Source organism: Amborella trichopoda, chromosome 6, assembly GCF_054954075.1.
Source record: "Amborella trichopoda isolate Santa Cruz 75 chromosome 6, AtrichopodaSantaCruz75HAP2 v2.0, whole genome shotgun sequence".
NCBI classification, from domain to species: domain Eukaryota; kingdom Viridiplantae; phylum Streptophyta; class Magnoliopsida; order Amborellales; family Amborellaceae; genus Amborella; species Amborella trichopoda.
The window spans coordinates 41,965,562-41,986,962 of record NC_142341.1 but is presented as its reverse complement, the minus strand read 5'-3'; the positions used below and the strand labels follow the sequence as shown (position 1 = coordinate 41,986,962).

At 35.6% G+C, this 21,401-nt stretch overlaps 1 protein-coding gene across 1 annotated transcript; it reads left to right on the top strand.

Annotated features, from left to right (window-relative positions):
* Positions 1 to 939: 939 nt before the first annotated feature.
* Positions 940 to 11,640, top strand: LOC18429912 (cytochrome P450 CYP72A616). Its single transcript, XM_006840080.4, has 5 exons — positions 940 to 1,552; positions 3,130 to 3,350; positions 6,362 to 6,594; positions 10,067 to 10,439; positions 10,824 to 11,640. The coding sequence occupies exons 1-5, from the start codon at positions 1,264 to 1,266 to the stop codon at positions 11,247 to 11,249; spliced, it is 1,542 nt and encodes a 513-aa protein (XP_006840143.2). The 5' UTR covers positions 940 to 1,263; the 3' UTR covers positions 11,250 to 11,640.
* Positions 11,641 to 21,401: the final 9,761 nt, after the last annotated feature.

Genomic DNA, 21,401 nt, shown 5'->3' with positions numbered 1-21,401 from the left:
GTACCCATGGATGTAGTTTTTTGTGGTGAACCACGTAAAATCTTGGTATTCTTTTGCACTATTTCTTTTCCGCTTTATTTTTCTTTCTTATTGTCGATTGTATTTTTTCTCGCTTTTCATTTACCAAAAATAACTCGTCGGGTTTTAGAGTTTTTGCATGCAAATCATTCTTGAAACTTAGATGTGAAATCAGGCAGTTCGAGATGTATCCTTGACTTAGCACAAAGACTAACATAAAAATTCTTGAATGTTAATACACATTTTAACTTATCGGATTGCACATCCAATTACTAAGAGTAATAGTAACCTACTTATATAAAAAATAAATACAATTGTAGTATACAATCCCTTATTAATTATGGGACTATATATAATGATACTATTTACCTTTCATACAAGGAGGTCACAATTCATTATATCCATTTGATGTGAAATTTGATAGCTTGGATGTGTTAAAAAGTTCGAAAAATTTTGTTTTGAAGTTTGAGCTTGGTCAATGAAATAATAACAACCACCCAATGATCAAAATTAATGTGCCCACCTTGTATCAAAGATAAATGATCTCATTTTACATTTTCCTTATTAATTATTGTATAGTTTTACCTCAAGAACTTCTTTATACGAAAAGAGAAAAGGGTGAGGCTGACAACCCATGTAACATTTCCTTATGACTTGGAAAGCAGTTAGGTTACCATTAATTCTTGGTAACAACACTTGGTTTGTTCCCTTGTGGCCCTGCTAAAAGTAGAAAAGCCTCAACTCACATCTACTTTTTATTTCATTTAATAAAAAGAAGAAAACAGAAAATGAAAAGCAGGCAAAGAGGGAAGGGGGACACATCATACACTCCTTGCAATGGCTATCAAAGCATTAATGCCCAACACGTAATTGCTTATGTTATACATACGTATATGCCTATATAAATACATTCATCATCTTATCCTTGGATCACCGATCTCTCTCTCTCTCTCTGTGTTTTGAGTGTAACTTGGGTCCTCTCTCTCTTTCTCTCTCTAAATCTTGAGTCTCTGTGTGTGTGTTTGAGTGTAACTTAAGGTCCAATCTTTAGTGAGTCTTAGCTTGTGTTCTCTCTTTCTCTCTCACTTTCATTTTCTCTCTCTAAATCTTGAGTTTTAGCTTGGATTCTCTCTCTCCCTCTCTGTGTTTTGAGTGTAACTTGTGTCCTCTCTTTAGTCAGTGTTGGCTTGGGTTCTCTCTTTCTCTCTCTAAATCTTGAGTAATAGCTTGGATTCTCCCTCTCTCATGGAGAATTTTGTAGTGATATTAGGAGAACTGATTTTGCCAGTCTCATGTGCAGTTGTAGTGTTATGGGTGAGTCTAAGAATAACATATTCCATTTGGTGGAGACCTAGAAGTATAGGGAAGCGCTTAGAGAAACAAGGGATAAGGGGCCCTCCATACAAGCTCTTCTTTGGGAACCAAAGGGAGAACAATTGGGTCCTACAACAAGCCAACTCCAAGCCCATCAACCTTTCTCATCATATTGTTCCAAGGATTGTTCCCTTCTTCCACAAAACTGTTAACAATTATGGTACCCCACAACCCTTGTGTATTTTCATAATTAATCATGGTTCATGCATAATTAAGGTACTCATATTAGTTGCCTTTTCACTTTTTTTACTGGTTAATGCACTAGTACCTTACTTCACCTTCATGGAAATTTTAAGTAAAGTGGTACGAAAAAAAGAAAAATACACATAGAGATTTTAGAGTTGTCTTTCTCGAAAATTTGTCAAGATTTCTGATGAATTTGATTTGCAGAAAAAATATTAAAATTCAAACACTGTCAGACAAGACTTTATAGAAATTTTTTTTGAAATTTTTTTTATGCCTTGTATATCCTGTAAATTGTCTATTTTAATCCTTTTCTAATCTTGTTTAATTATTTTAAAACTTATGTTTGACCATAAATCTCTTTCCACGAAAGAATCAAGGGAGAATAAATAATATAAAGAGGGACCATCTCTCTATATTATAGATTTCTTAGTAATCTTGAGAACATCGTACTGAGATTCGAAGGAAATGGAGATATTTGTCACAGGTGGTCATGCCAGACCATACTGAAGTAACTCCGCTTTTTAATCCCTTGTTATTTTGTTCTTGGTTTGGAGAAAATTTTCACCTTTTTGTATTCCAACTTGATCCACAAAAGATGGATAAGCCACCGAAACATTTGATACAAAATGATTTAACCAGTTGGAGAGAGAGATAGAGAGAGAGAGAGGGGGGGAGCCTTTAATAGCAAGATGAAAAGATTAGTTCTAGTTAGTGTGATTAGGATGGGCTATAAAATTGGTTAGGGATCTGGTTTAATGGAAATCTCTCTAAACGTCAAATTGGTTGGACTGGAATTTAAACAAAAAAAAATATGAATATTAATTTAAAAAGGGCGTGATTTTTATAAAGGCTGCAACAGTAAACAATCCAAGTAAGGTGTGGTTTCTATAAAGTTGCAACCTTAAACAATCCAATTAAGGTGCACCTCTAAATCTTATCACAACCTGTAATTTTCGTGAAAAAAATTCTTAGGGTTAACTTAAAATCCGTTTTCATATCTAATCATAAAATTTTAAACTCCAAAAATGGATAAAATTAAGTAGATCTATATATATATGAAAATCTGAAAAATGGTATAATGTGTTGCAAGATGCAATATTTCTGGGACTCCAATCTTTTTTTTTTTTTTTTTCATATTCATACATCTCGATGTCGAGATGATCAATTACAGGGTTTTTCAACATTAAAACAACCTTTTCCGATGTTTTTTTGAGGTTGCATCATTAATTCTGACAGCAACCTTATATAAATTTTTTCTATTTAAAAATTAAATATATTACATAAAACAACGTGCTTAACATGTCAAAATCAATTAGTCCGACGTGCCAAAACCAATAAAATATAAAAAGTTACATATTAATTTTGGTAAGTTTTCAATCAAATTCATTATTTTTTAGACTAAACCGCCTGAGGTCCCGGTCAACAAGCCAACAAGTCATAGTCTAATCTTTAGTCTTGATAACAAATGCTTTGTCGGTCAATTCAACTATGCTAAAGTCATGCATTATTCTTGAAGTTAGTGAGAGATTATGACGCTGGCTGGCATTGCAGGTAAGATTTGTGTTACGTGGTTTGGAAGCATCCCAAGAGTCATAATTTTGGAGTCACAGCTGGTGAGGGAGGTTCTCTCTAACAAGTATGGCCATTTTGTGAAGGCACCACAAAACCCACTAACCAAACTATTGGCTCATGGAGTTGCAAGTCAAAATGGAGAGAGATGGGCCACGAAAAGAAGGATCCTCAATCCTGCTTTCCATATCCAAAAAATTAAGGTCAGTTTATTCCCACATGGATGAAACCTCACCTAATCTTTGACTGATCAATTGCTTAATTTTCCTTTGGCCTCTGATTTGATGGTGTGACAACCACTTTTTTATTTCGGGTGAGGACTTTGCCCTTGCTCCGAAACGGGCCAGTCGACAGGAAAAATGTAAATGGTCAGATGAAATGCATAGAATTTTAGGGCTAGAAATATTTTTGTTGAATGTTAACTATCAATTTCATTAGATAAAAGAGCAAAAGCTTCATAAGTACAAGGGGGAAAAAAAAAAAGGAGAAGAAATAGAAAGAAAAAAGCAGCGCTCCTTACATTTAGAGATGACCAGCCTTGACATTCACACAAGACAATAACCCTTACCTTTAGGGCTGCTATTTATTGAACATGGAGATGTACGTTTATAAGTCTTGGGGTATATAAGCATACTAAGAATACGACACCTCAAACACTTTTAAAAACTAAACACCCCTCTTAGCTAATGATATACATGGTGTATCTAAAAAAACCAATATTAAACTTGGCTTTTCTTTTCTGACACTCATATATATGTACCTAAAGCTGGGACACTTATCTATGTCCTTGCAACATACACTACAACATGTTGTATTAGTTGTCTTTTATTTTTGAATGATGGGTAGGTCAGATTGGTTTGACAAAGGAGGTTCCAACCCAAAGCCCTAATATTGCAAACTGGCTGTCTCACCTTTACACTACAAGATGTTGTATTAGTTGTCTTTTATGTTTCCATGTTGGGTAGGTGAGGTTGGTTTGTAAGAAAGGTTCCAACCCAAGGCTCTACTTCTGCAAACTGGCTATCTCACCTTTACAATTAGGCATTAAAATCTCATTCCTTACGATGAACAACTGCTTAAGTATTAATGCATATTGTCCTCATAATACTTCTATAAGATGCTCTACTTAATAGATGCTACTTGGCCAACGACACGGGCCTGTAGTAGTAATCGGGTGGGGTCAACCTGCGGACTCAAGATGTGTCCAAGTATGGATCCAATCATTGGACCTGGTAGTTTGTATCCAAGTCCAAATGACTGGACTCAGCCTCGTTTGGAGTTTTTCCTATAACTCATTAGGTGGGTTAGGTTTGGTCAAGGTCGACTGGACCTGATATTATAAGTATCTATATTTATAATATTATTTATATATTTATAAATAATATAAAAATTATTTCCCTATTATCGAGACCTTTTTTGTTTTTGTCTGTTTACAAAAGCACTTAATATTTAATCACAAATGGAAAACAACTCTATTACAAAGGAGAAGAAGAAGAAACAATCAATTATTGAACAAAACCCCATTTTTAATCAAAGAATCTGCCCTATCATTTGCCTCCCTATAGACATGATTAAAGACCGCTGCTTGATGCTGACAAATATCCAAAGCTTCAATCCAAAACCTCCTAAAACTCCATGGAGACCTACCGTCCCACCAATTAATTACATTTAATGAATCACCTTCCACCATCCAACCAAAATTACGTACTGTTCTCTCAACAGCTTGAGGCCTTACAACAACACAAACATCTCATCATTATTGGCTGTCGCTACACCACACCGCCCAAAATGTGTGAAAATCACCACTCATGGAATCCCTAACCACCCCCCAATTCCAGCAGGTCCTGGATTCCTAAAATTTATCAAAGTTAAGCTTAACACATCCATGTACTGATGGTGTCCATCTACCTTTAGGTATAACCTTCACAAAAGATTGTTGTGCCAAATTTTGCAGATTAAGAATGATTTCCTTTTTATCGAGACCTGGACCTGACAAGGACCAATGGTCGGGTCCAGGACCAATTATGTTGACCACGTTGTGAATAGATGGTGAAATAGGGAAAAAGAAAATTTCCAAAGCAAAATACATAAAAGAAGGTCGTGTCTACGTCTAGCTAGGACCCAGTCAGTCAAGGCTGACCCGAACCGACCCAACCCATTAACACCCCTATGGGCTTGTACATGAAATATCAAGTTAACATGCGGCATACTAGATCTGGTTATGCCTATCTTCTCAGTCCATTAAGTGGATGAGGGGTGATAGAGAGATATGAACATAGACATAGGATGTCCTCTCTTCCCTCACTATCATACCATCCATGCATTTATTAGACATTTTGTGGCCATAAATTTTTCAAATGTATGACCTATACTATATCATTAAAGGAGATGAGTACGTGTGTTCTAACTCATATCCTTGTTACACTCACTCATAAAAGCTTATAGAGTCGTAATAGACAGGGAACTAGGGTTTCAATAGTTAATGGGTCTGGTTTGCATAAGGTTGCAATTTTAAACAATCAAAATAAGGTGCATAAAATATAATTTTGGTGTCAAAAAATTTAGGGTGATCTGAGGATCCAATTTTTATCTCTAGTTATCAAATTTTGAACTCCAGATTCAAATCAAGTAGATCTATAAACACATGAAAAGTTTGAAAAATGGATTACAATATGCGCTATCTTTAAGACTCAAAATCTCCAGTCCCCTCCCCCCCATAGTCATACCGCTTGATGTTGAGATGATCACTTGGAGAGTTTCCAACATCAAGTCAAAATAGATTTTTTCGATGCATTTTAATTCTACATTTTAAGATTGCAACCGTAAATCTAGATAAATAGGACTACTAGTTGAATATAAGTGATTTTCTTAAAGTTAAGGAGTCCTATTGGAAGTTTATTTTTCTAATTAAAATGATTGTCATCCCTCCTGACAAACAAAATTACAATCAATAGGGTGTGTGGAGAGATAGAGTAATGTTTATGTTTCTTTTTAAAGAAAATGGTAAAAATGGTTGTTTATTCACTCTAGATGCTACTGTGGTTATGGGATGCAATTCATACACTGTTCATGTCATTACTATACATAGCACATCTTTTTGTTATGGTCAGAAAGTTGATTGGTTTTAATGCAATTACCCAAATAAATAATGAAACAAAAGGGCGATCCATAATGTTTTTTTTTTTAATAACATTTCTACATTTTGGCATTACAGGGGATGCTGCCAGACTTCATCCATTGCTGCAATGAACTGATAGAGAGGTGGGAGAAATTGGAAGGAAAAGAATTGGAAATTTTTAGAGAGTTTCAGAACCTAACTGCAGATGTCATTTCCCGGACGGCTTTCGGTAGCAGCTACAAAGAAGGGAGGCGCCTCTTTGAACTTCAAGGAGAGCAGGCCAATCTCGTCTCTGAAGCTCTTCAAAACTTTTACATTCCGGGTTTCAGGTTCATGCCGTAATATATTTTTCAGGAAGTAGAATTTAATCTATATAACCATGAAAGACCTACGCTTATCGCTGTCCAATCAATGGATAGAGGGTGATGAAGAGGGAGTTAGACCAGTGTTTGCAAACTCGGCCGGTCCAACTTGGAACTGGCCGGTCAAACTGCAATAAGGCACTAGCCGATCTAGTTTTGGCCAGTTTAGGTGGTCTGGCCGGATATTTTTAAAAAAATCCAAAAAACACTATATAAATCTCAAAAAATAGGGGTTTTGATCGTTTTTTTAATGTTTTTTAATCATTTTTGGGAAAGATCGGAAAGTGTTCTCACCATGAATACTTATTTTAACATTTTCTCATCTATTTTGAAAACATTAAAAAATAGCCCCAAGCACAAATCGAATTTTTTAAATTTTTTTTTTTCACTAATTTTCTACTTCATTTTGAGGTCCTTTGTTTAACCATGCTTTAAAAATATTTTTCAGATTTCTTTTGATTTGTTTGGCTTTTTTTTTTTTTTTTGTAACACTTTTTGAACAGTCGGGACGTGCCTGGTTAGGCCAGTTTACCTGTTACTTAGAACCGGCCCTTCGATGGTTTTCAAGGCCGGTTCAATTTTTCGAACAAGAAGTTAAGACCTACCAAAACATGACATCGACTGAGCTAGCTTCCATACTCTCTCAATCACCATTCATCCGTGGATTGAACAGTGATAGATACTTATAACCAGAGATTTTTTCTGGTCTTATAAATCACATTATGTTGTTCCTAAATACTTTTGTCCATGCCTATATTATTTCCAGGAGCATAGAATACCCTGGGTAACCATCCACTATGCAACTTTTATCAAACGGTGGATATTGGGTCAAGGGGTTGTTATTTTGGCGTAGGCTAAAACCAAGGTTAAACAAAAAAAAAGGTATATAAAGAGACTGTTTACTTTTGGTATAAGGAGGTCACGATCACTGTTGTCTGTCAGATTTCAAATTAGTGGTAGTAAGTGTCATTGAATTGAATCAAAGTTCAAAAAAAAAAAAAAAAAAAAAAAAAATCTAAAACCTTTGACACTCTCCAAGCCATCCAATTTGACATCCGATGGCTAAGAGTAATTATGCCTCCTTTTAACAAGAATAAATGGTCATATAACATACAATCCCAAAAAAAAAAAAGCACAAAATTACCACACTGTACAATTTCTCTCTCTCTCTAAGATAAAAGAGATATTAGCACCTCCAATTGGTTTTGTCCAGTGCTTTAAAAATCATTGATTGCATTGGAATTACTGATCCAGATCGGATTCAGTAGTGGCTGTTTTACTAAGAATCGCTACTCGATATTTGTAATAATTTTTTACCTTCGAGAATCTCTAATCCAGATCAGAAATGGCCAATTCGTATCGATATTGTGCAGGGCTGATCCAATATCCAATACTGGGTCTTAAAGCTCTGGTTATACCCAAAATGAAAAAGGGTTACTGGTGAAGATCAGCTCCTAGCAGTCTAGGTTGCTTCACACCTCAAAGCAATCCTTCATTGACACATTGGGAAATTCAATGGACATGTGCGGATGTTGGACTTAATGAAAACAAATGAGAATCCAAATTTGTACAAAAATTGCAAGCATCCAACGAGTCCCAAGACCACCTCTCTTCTATGTCCCAAATGCTTAGGGGTGGCAATCGGGTTGTGGCGACCCGAACCAAGTCCGGTTCTAGGTCTGGGTCCATGTTTTAGACCCAACGGGTTGGGTCCGGATCCAAATTACTTGGATGCGACCTATGTTGGGTTTGGGTCTGGGTTCGGCATATACTCTATCGGGTCAGGTTGGGTTAAGGGGCAACCCCATATAAATATACAAAGCATAAAAACTGTAGCTAAATAATTATTATCGTCATCATCATAAGTTTTTTTTAACTATTTGGGGTCGTCTACTAAATAATATATACAAAATCTTTTTGTCTAGTTTCTAGACTAGTTCCCGCTCCAAATGACTTGGACTTGGTCAGGGACCGGTCGGGCATGACCCGACCTCTTGCCACCCCTACAAATGCTTTGAGAACTCAACTGTTTAACTCATTTTGTTTTTTGTTTTTTTTTTTTTTTTTTTTTTTGTTGTTTTTGTTTTTTTTAGTTTTTTGTTTTTGTGTTTTTTGTTTTTGTGTTTTATGTTTTATGTTTTTTGTTTTTTGTTTTATGTTTTTTGTTTTTTGTTTTTTGTTTTTTGTCTTTTGTTTTTTGTTTTTTGTTTTTTGTTTTTTGCTTTTTTGCTTTTTGTTTTTTTGTTTTTTTTTGTTTTTTATGGACTAGATTTATGGTTCGTTTCCACAAACATAACAACTTTATCCAAAAAAAATTAGCAGGATATAAATTAATATGAAACATATCCTTATTACACCAACAATGGATGCAGGGCAGTCGGATCTCTACCATCGAATGTAGATTTGATGGTGTTTGTTACTATGTAACATGGTATACTTCCCCTCTTTTCTCCTCCATCACTGTCTAGTTCATTGGACGGTGATAAACCCATCGGTCACAGTTGTTAACAACTATGATTGTATGGATCATATTGTATTTCTTCAAATACCAAAGGGGATCCATATGGTATTGGACAAGAGCACCAACTTGGTGCACCTTAATACCCATTGTTGAAGAGTGTGAGGGACACACAAGAATTTTACCGAATCATCCTTTCACACTCCGAAAGTAGTTTTTCAGAGTGTGAGGGACACACAAGAATTTTACCGAATCATCCTCTCACACTCCGAAAATAGTTTCTAAGAATCTCAATTTGAAGCACCAAAAATGGCTAAAATTTACCACGACCCCAAGATCAAATCTGAAGAGTTCATTTTAATGGGGGGGATATTTCAAGGTTTTATGGAGATCCAAATTTCACGTGTCCGAAAACAGTTTTTAAGAATCTCAATTTGAAGTACAAAAACGACTAAAATCTACCATGATCAAAAGATCAAAACTGAAGAGTTCATTTTAATGGGGTGGGGATATTTCAAGGTTTTATGAAGATCCAAATCACGTGAAATTTGGATTAGACATGTGGCGTTCAAGGATAACACGATATAATCGTCCACTAAAAGAAATATTATGTTCTCATTATTGTATTCCAATATCTGGAGATTCAGGTGCCCATTAACCTATATATTAGTGATTCTTTATTGATTATTATTGTAATAGGGTCGAATAACAAACTTTATTGTATATTTAGTACACATGAAAATACTTTCATAAAAATATTTTTACATGAACGAACTCCCTTATGTGATTAGGTATGAGATTTTTTTTTCACACTAATTAGCTGTCAATTAGTGTGACAAATGCGCTAGAACTAAGTGAAAACATTCCCACACCTAATCACATAGTAGAGTTCTTTCATGTGAAAATACTTTCACGAAAGAATTTGCACGTGTACCAATCATGCCGTTAAAGAGAATTTCTGATTTTACATTTTCTAAGTAGGTTCTTGCCCACCCAAAAGAACAAGAGGAGGAAGGAGATAGACAGAGAAGTGAGAGGCATCCTAAAAGGCCTCATCCAAAGGAGAGAAAATGCTATCCAAGCAGGCCATGGTAACAACCAAGACCTATTAGGCTTGTTGCTGGAATCAAATAACAAGGAGAAGAACTACAAGATGACACTTGAGGACCTCATAGGGGAGTGCAAGTTGTTCTACTTTGCAGGTCACGAGACGACATCGGTGCTGCTAACATGGACTTTGGTGGCGTTGTCGATGCATCCGGCATGGCAACAGACAGCAAGGGAAGAAGTCATGCGAGTTGTCGGATCATCTTCCACGCCTCTGACTTTCGACCACCTTACCAACCTCAAAGTTGTGAGTATAAACCATCATGCATGCTAAATTAATCCTTAGACTCTCAATTTTAGGGGTTAAAATCAATATTTCAACATGATTGTAACAAATTTGACTAAATAGTTTTGGATTTTTAGCTTTGTTTTTTTAGAAAATGTGTCAACTTAGAGCATGTTTGGTTCGGATGAAAAAATTCTCTCATGAAGTCAAGTGTGGGAATACTTTCAGATCAATTGGTCTTAGTACATCTTTTCACACCAATTGGCAACTAATTGATGTAAAAATCTTCCCATCCTTGACCGTATGAGAGATTTTTTCAGGTGAAAATGTTTTCTGGTTTCACACGAACCAAATGTGCCAATGTGTACCAGATTTGTAACTCTGGAAATTTGGAGACTTGAACAGGTCAACATGGTCCTCCATGAGGTCCTTAGGCTCTACCCACCAGTCTCGCACATCATTCGGCAGACCTCGGCGAGAGTGAAACTCGGAGGCTTACATTTCCCTGAAGGCATCCAACTGGTGCTACCAATGATCATGATCCACCATGATCGTGAGCTTTGGGGCGACAGCGTCGAGGAATTCCGACCTGAGAGATTTTCTCAAGGGGTTTCAAAGGCTTCTATATATCCACTGGCCTTTTTCCCCTTTGGATGGGGACCAAGGTTTTGCATTGGCCAAAACTTTGCCTTTATTGAGGCCAAGATGGCTCTGGCCATGATCCTACAACGTTTCTCCTTTTGCCTGTCTCCCTCTTATGTGCATGCTCCCTGTATCAAAATCACAATGCAACCACAATATGGGGTTCCTGTCATCTTAAACAAACTCTAGACTCGTGCAGTCCGTCCCTGTAAAAAAATGAGTTTTCATGAGGAGATGTCATCTTTTGGAGGAAGAATTTCATCAGTTCTCTTTACATTTTGACATATGAAGAGAATAGCACAGCAAATAACTACTTAGGGTCATATTTTGATCTTCTATCTTTTCCCTTCTTTAGGAAAAGGTTATGTTATGGTTGTTGATGTTGTAACAGGGGTGAAATGCATGACCAAATCTTACATGCAACTGTTCGATACAGTTATAGTAGGCGTTGGCAGGAAATATTTAGATTGTTGTATATGTGTTTCAAGTTTAGGAAAGTAAAGGGCCTACCACTGTACTAGGACTTGGCTGAATTTACCCGACTTCTAAGAAATTAAAAAAGGTGGGATTGATCCATCAATTAGTGTATGCTTTATATATATTTTTATTATATTTTTTTTGTAATAATGATTACTTTTTGCTATATCCCTAATTTTATATTATACCCTTTTTTTGGATTTTTTAAAATGCCCTAACTATAAATATGTTTTTTATAAATCCATCTTTTCAATATCTTTTAACCATATATGGGGTTTTATTTTGTGTCTCCTACATTTTCCTTTTTTTTTTCTTTCATTTGTTTCAATTTATTGAGGGCTTTTCTACCATGTGGATGACTCGACCGAAGAGCTTGGCCAAATCTACTATCATTAAACTGGGGCCTATAGATGACAAAAAGCAAGGACCCTTTAGTCAACAAATCAAGTTACTGATTAAAAAAAATTCAATAATAACAAAGGCTAAAGGAATGTAATTTCATTGATATCCAAATAAACTTTTTCATAAACTTATTATAATACAATATGACTCACACTTTAAATAAACTGAATTATCTAAGGGAAAAGTATAGAGCCGAGGCTCAAAACAATCAAATTTGAGCCTACCTCAAAAATTTTACTAGAAGAGGTTGTTTTGAAACTTAAATATCCTCAAATTGATCATCGCTACATCAAGATGTATAGATATGATAAAAAAATAGATTTCAACTTTTGAAAATAGTGTATTATGCAATACATTTTTGGACTATCAATTTTTAACATTTTCAAGTTTTCATAGATCTGTAGATCTACACTATTTTTGAAGCTTTAAACTTTATAAATAAAAATAAAAAATATATTTTAGGCTATCACAAAGATTTCCAGTATTGAAACCGCATTTCTCGATACTATTTGAAGGTAGGCTCTAATTTGATTGTTTAGAGCCTAGGCTCTATACAAACCGCACCCATTATCTAATGGACCTTATTTCTATACAGCCATGCCCGTAATGTTTAGAAATGCGGGACTCTTAATAAATCTATTTTTTAGATGGATTTTAAGATTTAATTTTTCAGGACATGTAATCTCTAACATGGAGATCATGAATACAAAAAAATAAATAAATTTTAAAAACTAGAAATAATAATTCTAGTAAGAAAACATTTGAACCATTAATTTGCATTATTTTTAGATGGAACACCTACTTGCATCCATCTTTAAGATGGATGCTTTAACCGAATGTAGAAATGCGGTTGGTCCAGCCCACATGAAACAATTTTCCTTATCTAATTCCACTGTCTAGTTTTGATTAGATGGTGGATGCACAAAGCAACAATAGGGCTTTAGGAGCATTCTCGTTACCGGAAAGCTCCTTAGATATGAAATTTTGTAGTTTACAAATGGTGGATGCACAAAGCTACAATAGGGCTTTAGGAGCATTCTCGTTGCAGGAAAGCTCCATATATATGAACTTTGCAAAAGTTGTGGGTAATGCCAGCGAGTTGTGGGTAATGCCAGCGAATAGAAAAGAGCCATAATCTGGTGGTCCTTAGTCCTACTTACGGAGGTTCCAGGAGGGTGGGTTGGAAACAGTCCTAACCTGGAGGGATGGGTTGGAAACGGTCTTAACCTTTGGCTTATGGGTTGGAAACAGTCCTAACCTGGAGGGGTGGGTTAAAAACAGTCCTAACCTGGAGGGGTGGGTTAGGGGTGGATTGGAAACAGTCTTAACCTTTGGCTTATGAGTTGGAAACAGAAACAGTCCTAACTGGAGGGGTGGGTTGGAAACAGTCCTAATTATGGGTTGGGGGTGGGTTGGAAACGGTCTAACCTTTGGCTTATGGGTTGGAAACAGAAACAGTCCTAACCTGGAGGGGTGGGTTGGAAACAGTCCTAACTTAGAGGGGTGGGTTGGAAACAGTCTTAACCTTTGGCTTATGGGTTGGAAACATTCCTATCCTGGATGGGTGGGTTGGAAACAGTCCTAACCTTTGGACTAACCTGGAGGGGTGGGTTGGAAACAGACCTTTCCTTTGGACTAATAATCTGGGGTTACTAATAATCTGGTGTTGGTCCTACTTAAGGAGGTTCTAGGAGGGGGTGGGTTTTGGGTTGGAAACAGTCCTAACCTTTGGCTTATGCTTTTGGCTAATAATATGGTGTTGGTCCTACTTTCTAGGAGGGGGTGGGTTGTGGGTTCGAAACAGTCTTAACCTTTGACTTATGCTTTTGGCTAATAATCTGGTGTTGGTCCTACTTAAAGAGGTTCTAGGAGGGGGTGGGTTGTGGGTTGGAAACAGTACTAACCTTTGACTTATGCTTTTGGTTTAGGCCGCGCTCTTAGGGACTTGAACCTACGCTCTTATGCTGGCTACCAGAGCTTTTTACCATTAAACCAAGTGACAGCCCCAGGCTAGTGAATATGTATGCTATTTACCATAATTATAAAAGAGAAATAAAGTGATCATTAGGATATTTACTCATGTATACTCTAAATTTATTAGCCATACGCATAGTGTAATAGATTTATTTCTTTGCTTCGCAAGTTCTAAGTATTTGGGTAATGCTAGTGAGTGTGTGCTTTATTTATTCGATGTGGTTTGTATAGAGCCAAGGCTCTCAACCATCAAAGTAAAGCACACCTTAAGATAATGTCGAGAAATGTGCTTTCAATATTGAAAAATTTTGTGATAGCTTTAAAATATATTTTTATATTTAATTATAAAATTTAAAGCTTAAAAAATAATGTAGATCAAGCAGATCTATGAAAACTTGAAAAACTTGAAAATTGACTGTCCAAAAATACGTTATAAAATGCACTATTTCCAAAACTTGAAATCCAGTTTTTCTCATGTCCATGCATCTTGATGTCGAGATGATCAATTTGAGGATATGTGCGCATCAAAACAACTTATTCTAATAAAATTTTGAGGTAGGCTCTAATTTGATTGTTTAGAGCGTTGGCTCTATATAAACTTTTTCCTTATTTATTTACTTTTAATTATGAAAAAAAATTAAGTAAGGAGAATTGTTTCATGCGGGCTGGACCGCGTGACTACATATGCGGTCCAAAAAGTGTAAAGCATCCATCTTGAAGAGGGATGCAATTAGGTGTGTCGTCTAAAAACAATGAAAACTAATGGTCCAAATGTTTTTTTGTTTGATTTATTATTTTTAATTTTTAAAATTGATTTATTTTTTCATATTCATAATCTCCATGTTAGAGATTACATGTCCTTAAAAACTAAGTCCAAAAAACCATTTTAAAAATATATTTATTAAGTGGCCTGTATTTCTACATATGCGACTTGACCGCATAGAATCTGGGTCCATTAAGTAATCATGTGGAAATTATGCGAACTTAAATGTATGCATCAAAAAATTATTAGTGGCACATATTTGTACATCTATATTTCTCTGCCACATAAGATCCAAGTATTTGAAAGTCCACTCTTTTTGCCTTTGGGGTAATCCAAAGCTTCCTCTTTCTCTTTCTCTTTCTCTTTCTTTTTTTTTTTTTTTTTCTTTCTTTTATTTATTTATTTTTATTTTTATTTTTATTTTTATTTTTTTGAGGTTTAGAGAAAGGGGTGGGGCCGTTGGGAGGTGGAGTGGGTGCATTTGTTTATATGGACTTTCCATCCTATAATATTTTTAATCTTTTAAAATGTGGATTGGTGGTGCAAATTGTTTACCGACAAATCTGTATTTAGATTGCTCGAATGGGTTTGCATCGGTCAGAACCAATAATAAGAAAAATATTAAAAGTAAATATTTGAATAAAAAAAACTAGGATTTATGGGGTGGGATTTAAAAGGACCTAAAAAAACTTTAGACAAGCTTAAAAAGAGAGAGATAGAGGGGTGGCTTTAAGCGGAACCAATCTGGGACCTATAACATCCCAAAACAAGTTCGCTCCCAAGCGATTTTCATCTAGATTGATGACCTGGATAAGAAAAAACCATATTGTAAAACACTGATTATTTTTAATTACAATATAAATTATTAGATCTAACCAACCCCAGATAGTTGGGAAAAGGATCTGATGATGATATTAAATGATTAGATCTATAACTAAAGCATTATAGTACCTATTGATGGAATAGATGATTATTTCAATAACTCAAGCGTCAACCAAATGCTTTCTTAAATATTTAATAGCGATATAAATAAGTTTCTGTTTAGGCCAAACATTCGATGAGAGTTAAATTACACAAGCGTCAGGGTGCTTCATGGCAGCAATTAGCATACATGAACATTAATACCAAAACGAAGAGTTTAACGAAGAAATGGACATGGATTAAGTAGTCGATGATGAACAATCGTATAGGGACCCAAAATGTTCGAGTGTTTAAATGCCTATACTCACAGATATATGATGAACCACAAATATCAATGCATAAGATATGATTTAGGGCTGAGAATGGGTCGGATCGAGTTCGGATCCATTGGGATTCGGATTCGGATCTGAAAGGTATAAATGGGATATGGATTTGGATCCAGATCTGTTCAGATCCAAGAAAATTATTTTATATCTATAAAATAGTATATAACAAAAACTATTATATAACATATATGTATATATATAAAAGAATACATAATATTTTAATAACTGGGTCGGATTAAGATCGGATCCACTTATACCTAGATTCGATCCAAATTACTATTCAGGTTCAAATTTTAGATCCAGATCCGACCCATCGAATCCAAATCTTGGATCCATACCTAGATCCATATAGGGTCCAAAACTCGGATTCATATCCAAACCGAGTAATTTCTGAGCCCTAATGTCATTGTAGCCAAATCAGTTGGACAACTTCGAGCCATATGATCAATTGTGATGAAAACTGCGACGTACATGTTTTTAGGGCTATTTTATTAGAGTACCAACACCAATTTATGTTAAAATGGAGAGTAAGGAACTTGGTGTATGGTAGCAACCTGAAAATAGGCTTAAAACCTATGGACCTGAATCAGGGACTCATTTTACTCAAAAACCCTTACAAGGTAGGGTAGATGGTGGTTCCTAATTCAAGAGCACATGGTTGCCCACTCCAATAGGAACCCAATAACATATATGCAAAACAATTGCAAAAATTATAGAAAATGATGAAAAAAGGCCACTAAACAAGAACATATCAAGGCAAATTTTGGAAGATCCTCAGTTTGGGTGATGGAGGACCTCACTAATAGAATCCATGAGCTTTGGAATCGTTTGCAACCTTGAGCATGTGATCAGCAACTAATAAAGTTCATTGTTTAAAGCAGATGCATATGAGACTCAAACTGAGCTCTAATGTAATGACACGGTTTCTATGCGGCCAGCCCGCATATTGTAGAAATGCGGACTTGGCAATATATATATATATATATATATATATATATATATATATATATATATATATATATATATAATTTGAACCTAATTTTTAGAGAATATAAAATTTTTAATACAGTAATCATGAATATGAAAAAATAAATAAAAAATAAAAATAAAAACTAGAAATAATAATTATATTAAAAAAACATTTGGACTGTTAGTTACACTTGTTTTTAGATGGACCACCTATTTGTATCGATCTTTAAGATGGATGTTTTATACCTCTGGACCGCATATTGTAGAAATGCGGTCCAGGCCGCATAAAACAATTTTTCCTAATGTAATCCAATATACCCCAAGATGTCCCCCAAACATCATGCTATTACGATGTCAGACAATTGAGATATAGCGAAAATAGTTTCGATAGTATAGCCCATGAACTCTAGAGCATGAAAAGGCAGGAAAATTACAATGGAAACCTTGTGAATCAAATATTGATGAGTCTAAAACTCCCTAGAATGGTAGCAAATCACTCAAAACCCCAAACTTCAAAAATTTGATGTCGACCTGAGATCATTTGATACTAACGGCCAAAAGCAGGGGATGTAGCATAGTATTCAAAAGTTAAACTCGGGCTACTATATATTTATGAGTCAAAACACTGCAAATCAATCCAAATCGGTGATTTTTCAGAAATAATGACACTCCCGAACCCCGTGAAAAAGTGATATGGGCTTCCAATATGTGAGAGCCTTCCAACGAGGTATATACCACATTTGATCATTGTCATGAGTTGCATGACGTCGGGTCAATTTTCGGTGATATCTCTCATTCTAGGAGGAGTTTCACAATAAGACTTGGTTCTACGGACCTGGCTCGATTTTCTTCCAGGCGTATATGATAAGCCTGGATGAACTTGAGATTGGGGATTTTTTGATGCAAACTTGTGACTAATTTCAATGTTGCTGTTGAAAACCATGTTTTACACGCAATAAAAGACCATAACTCATCCAATCCTTGGAGTTTTTGGGAATGATTAAAAGACCATAACTCATCCAATCCTTGGAGTTTTTGGGAAAGATTTGAGGCAAAACATTTCTGAAGTCCTTCGCTAAGATTTTACGGAGCCAAAATAAGCAAAATCAAGAAAAAAATGGCTAGCGTGATGAGATGAAAAGTTAATTTTCCACCTATATGCCATCCAAAAAGTTGAGTTTCCACTCTTCTGGTGAAACACCTCTATATAAAGTCATTTGAGGGGTCGAAGATCATCTGTTTAGTTTAGAGTGTAGAGCGTTCTAGTGAGAGAAAACCTCCTCGAGAGATAAACCATAACCCAATTCCTTATCCTAAGTTACTTCCCAACCAAACCCTAATGCCTTGGTGAACCAAATTGAGAACTACCAAAAAAAAGTACCCTTAAGTAAAAAGACTTTATGATAAAGCAAGGTGTATATATTTAAAAAAATTTCTTTATCTCTACACCGGTAAGATCACTTATAATGTCCAATTATAATCAAACCACTCTTGAAATAAATAAAATAAAAATAAAATCGATTCTCAATTGCTGCGTCTTCAAATACAATTCTTTAATCAAGAAACAAAAAGTAAACTTTAATATTTTATGGGAAGATAAATAAGTATTTAAAAAGGTAAAATTGTCGAAGATTACCTCAACCGGGCTTAGTACACCCCACGCCGAGTCTCTTCCTTCCGATGGTTATCGGGATTTATGATCGGTATGTTTATTTCCCTACTATGGTAAAAATCGTTTAATCTTGATCAAGCCTCTTAACTTGATTTCAGAGATATGAGAGATGAATATGAAGAGAGAGGGAGAGATCTATTAGTAAAGGATTCCACCCCTTTGCAACCCACAAATAAAACAACACTTAGACTTAGGCGTGCCACCGAAAGAGAATTCCCCAATGAGAAAATACATCAAATGACAACTTGGAGAGAGAGAGATAAAATTAGGGCGTGCCCCAAAATTGGGAGGTGCCTCTCTTTTGTAATCCAAGTAAAGAGAGAGAAGAGACTACGTATCTCATTTTATGAGGAAACACCTCATTTTATAGATTTTCTATGCCATAGATTTTACTTCAATTCGTAAGGTCAAATCTCAATCGTCGATCTAAAGAAGCCTGTAGGGTGAAAAATTTGAGCCATCAATCTCTTTGATCCACCATCAAGATTCAAAGATATGAGCTAGAGCCATATCCTCTCTTCCTTAAATCTATTCCCATCAAATAAAGAAAGCGTATATTTTAATATATCAAATATTTAATTATTAAATCAACCAATCTTCATTCAAAGATTTAGTAAATATCTCAAATATTCAACCTTATCACATAAGTTGGCTTACCTAAAAAGATAAGTAAACCAATAGAATAAACATTATTCCCAAGAATGTTATGTGAATCGGTGGGGGTGTGCCACCCTTTTGGTGGCCACGTGTAAGCTTCACCTAATCCACATCTTTTTAAATTTTGGGCCTCATATTTTATGGAGGTCCCAAATACTTTTAAAAAATATTTTATTTCATATTTGGAATTTTTAAATCTTATATTTTATTTCAAACATTAAAAAATTAAGTTATCTTAATTTATAAATTCAAATGATAAAAATTAAAATATCAGAAGATTTACAAAAATTCAAATAAACATTCTAAAAATCACATAACATAAAATTAATTAAAATTAATTAATTTTGATGGGAATCGGATCCGTTAGATCTAGAAAATTATCAATAAATGAGAGCACTCCACCTTCAACTGTGAATCACGATCCGCCTAGCTTTATCAAACTGACTCATTAGCTCCCATGACCCACAGTCCACTGCAGGGGTTCATGATTGGACCACCAAAGCCAGCCAATACATTAGGGGACGCAATCCCAGTTTATAGATTTCAGGTTCTCCCTTAGAGACAAAAATCATGGTCCTCCAGACCATGATGCAACTATGATGCTATGGTGCATAGAGGTAATCTCTTGAACATGTACACGCTTCACCCTCATTGGTGAAACTCAAAACGGGTATCTATATACATGTTGTGTGATGATATAACGATGAGGTTTTAGCCCTGCCTTTAAAGGCTATTCATCACAAGCAAGGGCCACACAGTCCCTTGGTTCTCATCTAGGCGTACTTGAACCTCATCAAGGGATAACCCACTAAACCTTTCTCTGTAGATCCGTATGCTCAAGTATCTTGGGTTTTTCTAAACCTCGGCTGGCCTAGCTCGTCGAGCCTAGTCTGATTATCAGCAAATAACATTTGCCTAGTATGGTCCACAAAAGGACTACACTTCCACTGAGTTTATGTTCCACTATATTAAATGCTCATACAAGCTCTCATACGACCTTTAAAGGCCACATAAACCCAACATTAATCTACCATTATCGGAACCCACCTTCACAAGGCATATTGGGGAAGGAGCGGTAAAGACACACTCTCCTCTATGGTCCATATCCCATGAGGTCTCTGCCATTAGGAAGTGTAGGGCATCACATAAGCCGGGAGGTCCAATAGAGTTGCTCAATTGACTGGGGGAATCCAAACCTAATACTTGTAAAATCTCGTCCTTTGCACTTACATTTTAATGAAAGATTTGCTTGCTTATTTTATGTGATTTTATCTTGCTTTATCCACATTTTGCATATTGGAGTCTCTTTTAATCATACACACAAAATGGTTTGCATCATTTTACACCTCAGAAAGTGCCCCAAATGCTCAATAGTTGTAGTAATGTGGACTAAAATATAACAATGTGCATAAGCCAAAAATGATTGTGGAATAAATGTGAGAAATCCTTATTCAAAACTAATTGTTTGGATCATGGGCTCTTTGAGCATTCCAAAACATGCTATGAAGTAGGGGTGGCAATGGACCCGGACTTGACCTGGGACTCGAGGAGCATGCCCGATCCGTGTCCGGGTACAGGTCCAAACATTGGACCCAATTGGTCCGGTCTGTGAAGAGCCTCAAGTTTCTCTGAAGAGACTCAATCCATTAATCGTATGAATATACAGACTTGTCCTTTATAGACAAATTACACATGAGAAAATATAGAAATAAATCACAATTTCTTGTACTATACCCAGACTTACCATAAATACAAGATATTGTATCTACCTTTACTAAATATACATATTACAATATATATCTTCCATATTAACCTGGTATACAATGTATACTTCATTTCACACTCCCCCCTCAAACTCAAGATGCTATGAGAGAGAGCAGCTGGAGCTTAAACACTAATTACGGAAATAAGCAGTTGCATCTTCAGGTGTATAGCATGACCAGTAGATGCAGTAGTTGCCATGCTCAAATTGATTGAACAACAAGCACAGAAAGCAACTACGAATCAACAAACTTCAAGAATATATGGCCTCAAGAACTGAGGGCCACATCAGTGTAGCCTCGATCAATTAGACAAAAATTCCATAGAGAAAAACATATCAGATAGTTGAAAACGACTCGACTGATAGATAGATCCGAAAGTCGAAACACGACTTAGCAGAGAGTCAAAACACGATCCAA

Bases quoted from the DNA above. Each gene is read 5' to 3' on its own strand.
- LOC18429912 (XM_006840080.4), top strand. From the start codon at position 1,264: ATGGAGAATTTTGTAGTGATATTAGGAGAACTGATTTTGCCAGTCTCA. The intron at 3,351-6,361 runs GTCAGTTTATTC...TTGGCATTACAG, and splicing joins TCCATATCCAAAAAATTAAG to GGGATGCTGCCAGACTTCAT. The intron at 6,595-10,066 runs GTTCATGCCGTA...TTTTCTAAGTAG, and splicing joins TTTTACATTCCGGGTTTCAG to GTTCTTGCCCACCCAAAAGA.